The 13,359-nt window shown below is 39.5% G+C and overlaps 1 protein-coding gene across 5 annotated transcripts in view; it reads left to right on the plus strand.

The window, feature by feature from the left end:
• Positions 1-13,359, plus strand: part of Eps15 (epidermal growth factor receptor pathway substrate 15) — a 108,077-nt gene that overhangs the window by 17,329 nt on the left and 77,389 nt on the right. For all 5 annotated transcript variants that reach the window (XM_006977758.4, XM_006977760.4, XM_076564725.1 and 2 more), the window contains exons 2-4: positions 2,542-2,583; positions 9,631-9,720; positions 11,430-11,477. In XM_006977758.4, the coding sequence (XP_006977820.1) occupies positions 2,542-2,583; positions 9,631-9,720; positions 11,430-11,477 (180 nt within the window). The remainder of the gene's footprint in view (positions 1-2,541; positions 2,584-9,630; positions 9,721-11,429; positions 11,478-13,359) is intronic.

Genomic DNA, 13,359 nt, shown 5'->3' on the forward strand with positions numbered 1-13,359 from the left:
ATTTGTTTATGCTGGAACATTTGTATAATGATGCAAAGATGTGTTGAATTCTTTTATGTTGTGTTTGTTTAACTCTGTGAAGCTGTGTTACTTTGCCTGTCTAAAACACTAATAAAGACCTGAATGGCCATGAGTGAGGCAGGGGAAAGGATAGGCAGAGCTGGCAGGCAGAGAGAATAAATAAGAGGGGAAATCTGGGAGAAAAAGATCGAGGAGCAAGAGAGGAAGGGGCCAGCCACCCAGCTGCACAGCAAGCCATGGAGAAAGGAGTAGAGAAGGAAATATAGAAATAGAAAAAGATAAAAGCCCACATGTAAGATAGACAGGATAAGTTAAGAGAAGCTGGCTAAAAATAAGCCAAGCTTAGGCTGGGCATTTATAAGAAAGAAATGTCTGTGTGTATATTTATTTGGGAGCTGGGTGGTGGGCCCCCAAAAAGCAAAGAGTAAAAAAAAAAAAAAAAATTTCACTTTTTTTTTTTTTTGAAAAGAAGGTATTCTGATTCTGTAAAGAATCAGAACAGTAAAATAGAATTATCACTTGTCTTTGAAATGTTGTCAATTGTTTAAGTTGTTAAAATACTTAAGCTCTATTAGCAGATACCTTGGCTAGGAGTTAGTATACAGTGAAAGTATACTAAGTCCATCCTGGTTTACATTAATGTATTTCAGTGTAATGATAAATAATAGTTCATTTTTAAAATGAGAAATCTGAGACAAATAGTAATGAGCTGAATGAACTGCTAGGAAAACAAAATGAATCAAGACTCTACTGGACAATCGGACATATCCATGGCCATATTGGGAAGCACCATGATGCTTGGAGTGGGGAAAACCAGAGTGTGTATCCTGATTCTCTGACAAATGACCTCTGAAATTAGTGGCACACACCTTTAATTTCAGCACTCTGGAGGCAGAGGCAGGTGGATCTCTGAATTGGAGGCTAGCCTGGTCTACAGAGAGAATTTCAGGACAGCCAGGGTTGTTACATAGAGAAACTGTCTCAAAAAATCAAACCAAACCAAACAAAAAACCAAAACTTTTTTGGGGAAGCAGAAACTACAGGATATGTAATTGGTGTATACATAATATCTTAACTATATATTAATTTTTACACAGTATATGCTCTACACTGTGCTCATGTATTTCTACCCATGCTCTTCCTTTCCCTCACCCCTTAGTAAGTACTGTCAAATCTTTCTTAAATCATATCCTCCTTTTCTGTCTTCACCGATATTTACATCCTCAACCAGATCATTTAAAATTAGGCCCTAAGTTACTTCCTATGTTTTTCCTATCTTTACATAAACACATGTACATGCACAAATAATCACTCTTTTTTTTTTTTTTTTTTTTTTTGAGACAGAGTTTCTCTGTGTAGCTTTGCGCCTTTCCTGGAACTCACTCTGTAGTCCAACCTGGCCTCGAACTCACAGAGATCCACCTGCCTCTGCCTCCCGAGTGCTGGGATTGAAGGCATGCACCATCACCGCCTGGCCAAATAATCACTCTTGAATTTGTCTTCCTTTGTATCCTTATTTCTTTAACTTATACAGTGTCTGCTATGTCAGATAGATAATGCCCTTTATAAATTGACCTCTACAAAATGCTACACTGTTATTTCTTGTTCATTACTTTTTTCCCTGTGTATGTATGTGTGTGTGCATATGTATTTGAGACAGGGTCTTGCTATATCAGTTGGACTGGCCACAACTAGAAACACAGAGATGTGCCACCACGTCTATACTTCTTCCTAGTTTGTGCAGATGTAGCTGAGCTTTGTTACTTGCATGCATACATGTTATCTCTAAGTAGATTCACCCTCTTTTCTTCTTTCCATAATTTTAAGTTCCTGCTGTCCTGTCATCCCTTAAGCCTCTTAGATGCCCTTCTTTGTCCTGAACATTCTTCCATATTCCTGTACAGGCAAACCTGAGCTTTTGAGCATTGATATTCTTGAGCTGCCTTTCAGATGAGCTATTATGTTCATCAGTTGAACAAGGAACCCTTTGAACTGGGGTGTGAAATGAGTGGCACTGCCTGCATATAAGCACTTCAGATCTGATGACATCAGATCATCATCAGTACACCAGTTTGTGTGCCCCAGGTTGTTTGTGTGGTGCCGTGGTCACAATTATGCCTTTTTACATACTAGCAAGCGCTTTCTTACTGTATTGACTCCCTACCCCCTTTTCGATTACTTTATTATTATTGAAGTAGATTTTGAATTGATTTTTAAGTACTGTGGATACTTGGGTAGAGGATGCGCATTTTGAAGAGAGCTTTAAATTGACTTTTGTTATGTATTGGGTTTCTGGGTAGAATTATGCATGAGCAAAAACCTTAGATTCTTGTTTTCCTGAATTTTTGTAATTCTTGTGACTGTGTTTATTTATTCTCTCCTCCTTGTCCTCAAAGGAAAAAAAAAAAACAACTTCCTGAAGTTTTTATCTTTGTTTCTCAAATATCTTTTGAATGAGTCCCAAATGTATCATAAAGAATTATTGAATAAAATATAATTGCTATTTATTATTTATTTTAGTTGTCAAGTGGGAATCCTGTATATGAAAAATACTATAGACAGGTAAGATTTTGTTATATTTGTATTCTGAATTAAGCATAAACTATGCTCTCAATTGCCGATTATATGCATGTAGATAAGCAGTCACTAGGTAAATTTGGTGAGTCACGATTCAACTTCGTGGGCTTTAGCCTCTAACATTGAGGACTTGATACTGTTTTTGTCTTGAGAGGTCCTGCTAGATGGTTTCTGCTGGCCTTTTATACATAATTCTACCTTAGTCTTCTGAGTGCTGAGATTACAGGTACACACCAAACACTAGATATTAGCTCTCAGAAAAATGAAAGGGAACTTAATTATCCTAATATCTGTGTTTTAAAAAAAAATCTGTAGAACATTAGATATATTCATTCAGATATAAATATCCTAATTAATATTTAAGCCAAATAGAAATAACTTTTATGTGTCATTTGTTTATTTATTTAGTTGGTGGTTTGGTTCTTGCTCCATGTCTGGCTGGCCTGGCATTCACTGTGTAGTCCAGTTTTATGTTGGACTTGTCAGAGTCCTCAATCTCAGCCTCTAGTGCTGAGATTTTGGTGTGTACCATTACACCTGCCTCAGGTTGTTTTAAAGACATACTAAAGTATAAGTTTTACTGATGAAAACCTGGCTCACACACACATTAAGTGAGCATGGGGCTAAGGGTGTAGCTCTTTGGTAGATTACGTGTTCATCACATATAAGGCCCTAGGGTTAATTCCCAGCACCAAAGAACAAACCAACCAAACAAAACATGTATCAAGGATTTTGTTAATTGGCCAGGGAAACATTCAGATATAAAATTAAGAATACAAAAACCAGTTGTGATAATATTTGTGAATCCTAGCACTTAGTGGAAGAAGCAAGAGGATCAAGAGTTCAAGATCATTCTGGATTACATGAGTTTGAGATAATGTGACCTATGTAATACCCAACCTCAAAAAACATTGAAAATGAAAATGAGAATATGAATTGTAGTGATTCATATTCAGCCAGAAAAAAATTCATTTGCATTTGTGTGGATAGGAATCATTGCATTGCTAACAGTGTTCTGTAATTTAATTTCTCATTCAACAGAGTTTAAAAGTTCCATTAAAAAGCTAATCAGGAATACATATTTTAGATCAGATAATGTCCTGGTGTTCTAGATGGTTTCAATTGCTCATTTCTTTCTTTGTCCTTGTTTTTTTTTTTTTCTTGAGACAAATTCATGCACCCCTAGGTTGGCCTTGAACTCATTAAGTAGCAGAGGATAATCTTGAACTCCCAGTCATTTCTGCCTCTACCTTCCAAGTGCTGGGATTACAGGTGTTTGCCACCATGTCCAGCTTCATTTCTGTGTATTTGATTGCTTTCACAGAAAATTTGTAAATTATAGAAAAGACTGGTCTTATTTGCCTTGGCTGGCTATGTCATTGGCAAATACCAATTAGCCAATATAGAGATTCCTTTAGTTTTGACTTGCAAGTCTAGGAGTGTATACTACTTAGCAGCTTCTAAGTCTAATTCTTAAAAATTTGTAGATTCTGATTGCATTTTTTATTTTAAATTATATATATATATATATACACTTTTTAAGAGTGTGGCTCTTTTTTTCTTAAATAATTTATTTAATTTTATTTTATGTATATTGGTATGAGTGTGTCAGTGTGTCAGGTCTCCTGGAACTGGAGTTATAGACAATTGAGAGCTGCCATGTGGGTACTGGGAATTGAACCCGGGTCCTCTGGAAAAGCAGCCAGTGCTCTTAACTCTGAACCATCTCTCCAGCTCAAGAGTATGGTTCTTAAGAACCTATGTTGCTCAAGCTGGTCTTGGACTTCAGGACTCAAGTCATCCTTCTGCCTCAGCCTCATCCATAGCTGGGTTTACAGGTATATGCCACCATGCTCAATTTGATTTTATGCTTTTTTTTTTTTAATTTGTTTTTTTTTTTTTTTTTTGAGGTGAGCTTTCAGGCTGGACTCAAACTCATGATGTAATTGAGAATAGTTTTGTACTTCTGATCCTCCTGCCTTTGCTCTCAAGTGCTAAGGTTATAGTGGGCAACCATGCCAGGGTTGATTATATTTTTTGTTTTGTCTTAGAGACAAACTTTAAATTCCCCTTCCTCAGCCTCCCCTGTGTGGGATTGTAGGCATGTACCCCCATGCCTGCAATCTTTTTTTGGATGGGGTAGGGACAAGGTGTCATTGTAGCCTAAGCTGGCCCCAGGCTTGCTGTGTAGCAGAAGCTGGCCTTGAACTGCTGATCGTCCTACCTGTTCGTCTCAAGTGCTAGGATGACAGGCGCTTACCACTATGCCTGGCTTCATGCCTGCTTTTTGAACTTTGAAACTTTTCTTATTTGTTCTTTGGACTTAAGGCTAGTGTCTAAACCTTGGAAATTCTTTCCACCATATTTTCCAGCTGTATATATGAATTAGAATTGTTTTCCCCAGATATGCTAAAGTTCTTAGCTAAAACACTTATTTTACTACCCGTGATGGTAGGACTTTATAAAACTGGATTGTAGGCCAGTTTTCTTTCTGTGTGTGTGTGTGTGTGTGTGTGTGTGTGTGTGTGTGTGTGTGTGTGTGTGAGAGAGAGAGAGAGAGAGAGAGAGAGAGAGAGTGTGTGTGTGTGTGTGTGTGTGTGTGTGTGCATATGGAAATTAAAGTGTCTTTACACAGGTGCCCTCCACCTTTTGAAACAAGGTTTCTCTTGCTGGCCTGTGTCTTTGGCCAAATAGCCTAAGCTGGCTGGCTTTTGAGCTCCTGGGATCTACCTGTTTCTGACTTGTATCGCACCATGGCTGGAGTTGTAGGTTACCACGTTACCCAGTCACTTACTTGAATTCTGGGGACCCACACTCAAGTTTTAAAGCATTTTGGGCATCCGAAATGGGGTGTTGGAATTCAGGTCCTAATGCTTGTAAGATAAATGCTTTCCTGACAACGCCATCTCTTTTCCCACCTCTACCCAGTCATTCTAGGGGAGATTTATATAGATGTCAACTCCATATCAATCATGTCACTATTCTTTACAGATAACTTGTTCTAGAAAAAGAGAATTGTTTTTAAATATGGTCTTGTGTTGTACATTTGATTATTTTAATTATATCTTTATTTAAAAAGATTTATTTATTTATTATGTAATACCGAAGAGGGCAACAGATCTCATTATGGATGGTTGTGAGCCACCATGTGGTTGCTGGGAATTGAACTCAGGACCTCTGGAAGAGCAGTTGGTACTCTTAACCTCTGAGCCATCTCTCCAGCCCCTAATTATATCTTTTAAAAAAGCTAGCCGGGCGGTGGTGGCGCACGCCTTTAATCCCAGCACTCGGGAGGCAGAGCCAGGCGGATCTCTGTGAGTTCGAGGCCAGCCTGGACTACCAAGTGAGTTCCAGGACAGGCGCAAAGCTACACAGAGAAACCCTGTCTCAAAAAACCAAAAAAAAAAAAAAAAAAAGCCAAAGAAATTCTTGAATCTTTATGATTGTATTGTCATAAAAAGTAGTCTTTCAGTAAAAATTACTGTTTTGGTATTCTGATGGGTCAAAGAAGTCAGGTCGTATTGGAAAGTGTTTTTTATTCAGTTTGCAATAGTGGAGCCTACTAATTAAGTATTGAGATAGCCTAAGAAGAAAAAGAAAGTACTTTTTTTTTTTTTTACATTTTGAACTTGGGGTATACCTTACTGGTAGACTGTTTAACATGCACAATGCCCCGTGTTCTGTTCCAAGCACTGGGAAGTGGAGGTGAGGATGATGAATGATATCCTTAAGGATTCCCTAGGCAGTTGTAGTAGTACACACCTGTGATCCTAGAACTTGGGATGTTGAGGCAGGAGGGTCATTCAGGTCATCTTCGGTTACATTGGAGTTTGATGCATGCCTGGTCTACATACATAAAACACTATTATTGTGAGAAATCCATGGAGTCTGCTTAAAGGGCAAAGGAATTTATTAGGGAGGAAGACTCACTACAGCACAGGAGATTTATCACAGGGTCCTGGAAGTCTAAGGTACAGTCCAATGCTGTTCTTCTGCCTGGGTCCATCTCAGCATCCAAGCCCACAAGGAGAAAAGAGAGAGCAGAGGGTGTATGTGTCTCAGGTCTTAAGGGTAGCCCTGAGCCATGCCCCAGGGGCAGGCACTTCAAGGTCATAGATAGAACAGGTATCCACTACACACTATCTCAATAAAACAAATAGAACTTGAACCATAGGGCATGATGTCTGTAATCTCACCACTCAGGAGGCTGAGGCAGGAAAATCGTGAATTTGAGGCTAGCCTGGGTTACACAGTGAGACTCTTTCTGTAAAAAAGAGTTGGGCATGGTGGTGAAACTGATCCTAGCACTTGGGAAGTGGAAATGGGGGTAGGAGGGTGTCAGGAATTTTAAGGCCAGCCTGGGCTACATGAGGCCTTGACTCTTGAAGCAAGCAAACAAACACAAACAAACAAATAATAGGAGAGAGGACTTGTGAGATGACTGTATAGGTAAAGGTACTGAAAAACATACTCTCAAAAGCTGTCCTCTGACCTCTATACACATGCCATGCCCCTGCCCCCATCACACAGAAATAATTTAAAACTTCTTTTGATTTATAAAGAACGCCCCCACCCCTCAAAACAACAGAAAAAGAAAGGAAAAGAAGGAGGAAAAAAATAATGTGAGGCAGGAGGCTCACTTGAGCCAGGTAGTTGAGAGTTAGCTTGGGCAATATAGTAAGACCTGATCTTTTAAAAAATAAAAATAAAATAATACTAGTAGAGGACTGGGTAATACAGCTCAGTGTATACTCATCATAGAGTGTATGCATGTAGGAGACCTTAAGTTCAACCTTTAATGCCTGAAAAATAAAAACCCAAGAACATTCCAAGTAACAAGCACCATTTAGATTTAAACAATTTGTTCAGTCCTGTGTGATCTTTTCTGATTATCTTGTGTCTGGAGTTTGTTTTGGTGATCAGCTTCTGAGCTGAGAGGAAACTCAAAGCCTCATTCACTTTACTAGTCTAGTCTAAAAGTTCTTGCGGTGATGTCAGTTACCCAGAAGTCTTTTTCTTCCCGTTTGGAGATGGGATCTTTTTCTCTTTTTCTTTTTTGTTTTTTTTTTTTTTTTGGTTTTTTTGAGACAGGGTTTCTCTGTGTAGCTTTGTGCCTTTCCTGGAGCTCACTTGGTAGCCCAGGCTGGCCTCGAACTCACAGAGATCCGCCTGGCTCTGCCTCCCAAGTGCTGGGATTAAAGGCGTGCGCCACCACGCCCGGCTTCTTTTTTGTTTTTTTGAGACAGGGTTTCTCTGTGTAGCCCTGGCTGGTTGTTCTGGAACCCAACCTGTAGATCAGGGTGGCCTTGAATTCAGAGATCTTTCTGCATCTGCTTTGCCTCTGGAGTGCTGGGATCAAAGGCATGCACATCCACCATGCCCAGCTATTGAGACAGGATTTTATGCAGCCCAGACTAGTCTTGAAACTTGTGTAATGGGAGTGTGTCTTGAACTTCCAGTTCTCTTTCCTCCTCCCAAGTATGGGGATTAAAAGCATATGTTGGGACTGGAAGGATGGCTCAGTGGTTAAGAACATAGGCTGCTCTTTTCCAGAGGACCTGGGTTTAATTTCTAGCACCCACATGGTGGCTGAAAACCATCTGTAACTCCAGCTCTAGGGGATCCGATACCCTCTTCTGGCCTCTGTGGGCATTTAGCACTTATATGATACATAGACCTATGTACAGGCAAAACACCACACACATAATTTTTAAAAAGGTATGTGCCAATTGGTCTGCTTTTTATTCTTTCACTGTACTGAGGATTGAATTTAAGGCTTCATATATGCTGAGTAAGCGCTCTGCCACTGGGTATTCTCAGCCCAGAAGTCTGTTTTTTAAGTGTTGAAATTTAAAGTCCCTTGTGAGGCTATGGAACTCTGTTGAAGACATCAATTCTAGTTTGTAGTTTATAGCAGAGCCTTTTGCAGAAATCAGAGAACTGTAGAAACTGCCTGTAGATGAATGTAAATGGATGTTTTTAATTTGTTACTATGACTGTAAGAATGGAAGATAAGATTCCATATTAGGATTCAGTATGTAAATAATTAATTCAGTCTCTGTTTACTTTGAGTGCATTGATATTTAGGTTATGCTGGGTGTGAATGTTCCTTTCCTACCATGGTCAGGAAGTGGATAAAGAAAAGTAGTTCTGGTAAATTCTAGAGGCATATTTCTTGATACTTATGTACTTCCTTCTTCCCCCAAAACTGAAGGATTAGGCAGTTCTTTGTTTCTTGCTGAGTGCCTGATTTGGCCTGTTCTTGCCCTTGAGAGCTTTTTTCTTTTCTTCTTTCTGGGACTGGGCTGTGTGAATACTTCATGTGTTTACAGTAAACTTAGTTCCTTAACTAAACTAGAAACACAGCTAGTTCATGAATATCCTAGTATAATATTTCCTTTCCCATGACTTTTAAGATTTACTTTTCATATTTACAAATAGAAATCTAGGAAATCTTTACAAAAACAAGTTTTTCCCCCTCCTCTTGTTTGTTGTGACCTCATTCTGTCTTAAAGGATAAGTCCCCCTTAGTCAAAATGCTGTATTCCCCTTAATGTACTATAGAAAGTTTGTTATGACTTATCAAAGCTGATATTTCTTTGACCTTTTTTTTAAGCATTATAATTTCTAAGAGTAGATATAAAAGCAGAAGTTAACCTAAAATTATTTGAAGAGTCAGATCATATTCAGCTATTCCAGTTGTCAGAAGACTTCTAGGAAATATTTTTTTTCTTATATTGGCATTTAAATGACAACCATAAAAATGTGGAGTTAGAAGATCTGTGTTCATGTTCTGACTCTACTCACTTGCTTTTCCTGAGCTTGTTTTTTGACTTGTATAATAGACATGATAAACATATTTTGCAAATTGACTACTGTGTAGATGGTACCATACTTAGGAGGCTCTGCAGAGGTCTCTCTTGTTAACAGAAGGATTCTGGTTCCAATTCATAAATTAGGAGGAGAGATGGAGAAGTGGTATAATTTTGATTTTGTGTTTTATTGTCAGTTTCCTGTTTCTTGTCTTTTCAGGTTGACACAGGCCATACTGGAAGGGTGTTGGCTTCAGATGCTGCTGCATTCCTGAAAAAATCAGGGCTTCCAGACTTGATTCTCGGAAAGGTAGGATGTGCTTATTATAACTAGATTATAATGAATATGAAGAAGCATAGTAGAACTGCAAATAAATTCAGAAGGATACAATCAAGAAACAAGTTAGAACTGAGTCATAGGAGCAGTTGTAGTAATGGGATGGGGTTGTGGTGTAGTGATTATCCTTTTGAAAATTAAGGTGTTGCCAGCTGCAACACTTAGGAGAGCAGGTCCTGTACCTTGCCTGGGCAGCACAATAGAGCCAAACCCACTGTTGGAGGTGTGGGTGAGCCAGCCTGGAAGTTGTGAGCATGGGAGAGCTGACCCCATTACTCAAGTGTCGTGTGGCAGCATGGGTAGGGGAGAGATGCCCTCCCCCAGCCCCACCCCCACTCATCAACGCCTGAGGCAGGTGGGAGAGCTGACCTTGAGGTCATAAGAGCAGCAGAGCTGTCTCTGCCCCCACCAGCTGCAGCACTAGGGAGAGTGGCCCTTAACACCACAGCTGGGCAGCACAGTAGGGCTGGCCCTGGTGGTGTAGCTGTGGGAGAACAGACTCTGAGGATGTGAAGGTGGGAGAAGTGGTGAGGACAAGGAGGGCTGGAAGACTGACCAACCCTGCAACTACCCAGGCCTAGAACCAGGGTTATGAGTTGGCCCACTCCAGCATCTACCCCATCTGTGATCTGCTGGAGCACGTGAAGGGACCAGTCCTGCAGATCCAACTGCAGCATTTCCATGACACAGAGTAACAACAGGATAACCAAGAGGAGTCCCAGTGAGGGCCTAGCATCGACAGTGCAGCAGAAACCATAGGCCTTGAACCAGACCAATGATTCTTGGCAATGAACACTTGCAAGTAAAAATATATGGACAAAAGGGGTTTGCTGTGTGACTCACTGTGTCACACTGCAGCTTCCATGACAAGATTGATCTTTTTTTTCCCCTCTTAAATTTTATTTTATTTTATTTTGGGGGTGAAGTTGCAAGGATATAGGGCAGATATGAAGGGACAGGGAAATGAATGGGATAGAGATGCATGATGTGAAAGACACAAAGAATAAATAAGAAAGTTAAAAGAAGTTAAAGTGTTGTTGAGCATTTTAGAAACATCACTTTTGACTAGGGTGAAGTGAGAAAGTAATTGTACACTTGAGTATTGTGGGGAGGTACAGTGCAGAGTAGGAACACTGCTACCCACTCAAACAGTTGGACCTGTCCTTTTTTCCTCAGTAAAGCTGCCTCTGTTTAATATACAAAGCAGAGTGAGGGCTTAGAAAGAACAGAGGTGGAAAGCCCCTCTCTTGCCAGATTGTTATACATGATATTGATATATAATAAAAATCTTAAAAAATAATCAATACTAATAGTTTCAAATTCATAGATAAACATTAACCCTCCATAGGAAAAAATTCATCGTAATAAGAATCAAAATCAGGGTAGTACATTTCAGTAGACAGCATTTGACTCACAGTTAAACTCTGGGCTAGTGAAAAGGGCATTTGACTAGAAGTTGGAACTTGGGTTTAATTTTTCCCTCATTTCTTTAATGTTCTTAGGCCAGATCTCCTATCCTAGGTCTTCATGTCTTTGTGAAGTAGTTGCATTGAATAATTTCTAATGGTTCTTAGATTTGTTTACACAGATCATGAAGTTATAAATTACAGGGATTTAACTTATCTTTTAAATGATTTTTTAAAGTATGTAGAGAGATTGATTCTTTTCCTCTTCCATTGCAGATTTGGGACTTAGCTGACACAGACGGCAAAGGCGTCCTGAACAAACAAGTAAGATGGAGATTCAGATGAGGCTTTTCCTTCTAATTTGAAATAAAAAGTAGCAGATTTTTATTTTTAAGCTCAACATTAGTTTTTTTTAAGACCATGTGTCCTAACATTGAAAGTATTTTTAACTACTGAATATTTAGCTATCTGAATGCTAAGGTTTGATGACACTGTTTTGCTGAAGCTTTTATATAATCAATCTCTCTCTCTCTCTCTCTCTCTCTCTCTCTCTCTCTCTCTCTCTCTCTCTCTCTCTCTCTCTCTCTCTCTCTTTTGAGACAGGGTTTCTCTGTGTAGTTTTGGTGCCTGTCCTGGATCTCACTCTGTAGCCCAGGCTGGCCTCAAATTCACAAAGATCTGCCTGCCTCTGCCTCCCAAGTACTGGGATTAAAGGCATGCGCCACCACTGCCTGGCTAATATATATCTCTTACAGACAGACTTTGTTCTTTGTTTCATATTAATTAAATTTTTGAATATACTAGATCATAAGTTAACATTGGTTTTATTAGTAAGTGTTACCATAGATAAGCCCAGACCTTTGAAAGGAGTCTTTGGGCTAATCAAACCTGAACTCTTGTGTTGGTTTTGTTTCTTACCTGTTAACCAAAAAGTGGTGCACAGGATGGAAGTACACTCTAGTCTATAAATATGTGAAGCTGGTTATAGCCGCAGGTATTGAATACCATGTGTATACTTTAATGTTTGGCTTTTTGGAAGTTTGCTATATCCTGATCCTTTTGCTTAGCACCACTGTGTAAAACTCATTTTCCCTATGAGCATAACTAAAACAAGATCAAAAACAGAAAAGGGATGAGAATAATAATTAATGATAGAGTCAAAATACCCAGCCTCTTTTATAGGAAAATTATGTATATGGGTGTTTTTCCTGCGTGTATGTGCATGTTTGTGTACCACATGTGTGCCTGGTGCCTGCAGGGGGTCAGAAGAGGACTTTGGATCCCCTGGAAGTGGAATTATAGACAGTTGTGAACTGCCAAGTGGGTACTAGGAATCAAACCCATGTACTCTGAAGAGCATCCAATGATTTTAATGATTGAATCATCCTCTCTAGTCTCAAGAATACCCAGTCTCTTATTAGGATTTCAGGACTAGATTGTAGTAGTCCTCATTGGAGGTTCTAGGTAGAAGGGCCAGTTTAAGACACTGAAGACGTATGGGTACTCAGGTATGGTCTACTCAATCAGTAAGTGTTTGTTAAGAGCCAGGCTTTAGAGTGCAGAAGTGAATGTGACAGGTGTAGTTCCTCTTAGGAATTTGTAGTATAACTTCTTCACTGGTAGTCCTGGACATTGAATGAATTTGAGTTGTCTTTGTTACATCCAGGTTGCTAGATATATGGGTCTGCCATTGAAGTTTGGGTTTACATTCAAGGCACAGTGTTTTGTTCTGGCTATTTGAAGAAAGATTTGTGTTGACTCAACAGTTACAGAAATTTCAGCTACAGTCATTTGGTTGCATTGTTTCTGGGTCTGTGATGAAGCAGAACATCAAAGCAATAAGGTACAGTGAATGAAAGCTTGCTCACCTCCCTGCTGCTGAGAAGGAAAAAGAGGAGAAGGGCCTGGGGTCCCAGTATCTCCTTCAGGGGTTCACCCTCAGTGACCTACATAGGCCCTACCTCCTAAAGTTTCTTCACCTTCTAGTAGCACCATCAGGTACTGCACTTTTATCATATGAGCTTGGTGTATGTATAGGGAAATTTAAGATCTAACTATAGCAAAGGCATACTTTTTATGTGCCCATGTGCACATGTGGAGATCAGAGGACAGCGTCAGGTGTCAGCCTTCACTTTCCACCTTGATTGAGGTGGGATTTCTTTGTAGTTCTTCAGCTGCATATGATAGACTAGCTGGCCCATGAGCT

The sequence above is a fragment of the Peromyscus maniculatus genome, chromosome 2 (genome assembly GCF_049852395.1).
Source record: "Peromyscus maniculatus bairdii isolate BWxNUB_F1_BW_parent chromosome 2, HU_Pman_BW_mat_3.1, whole genome shotgun sequence".
NCBI classification, from domain to species: Eukaryota; Metazoa; Chordata; class Mammalia; order Rodentia; family Cricetidae; genus Peromyscus; species Peromyscus maniculatus.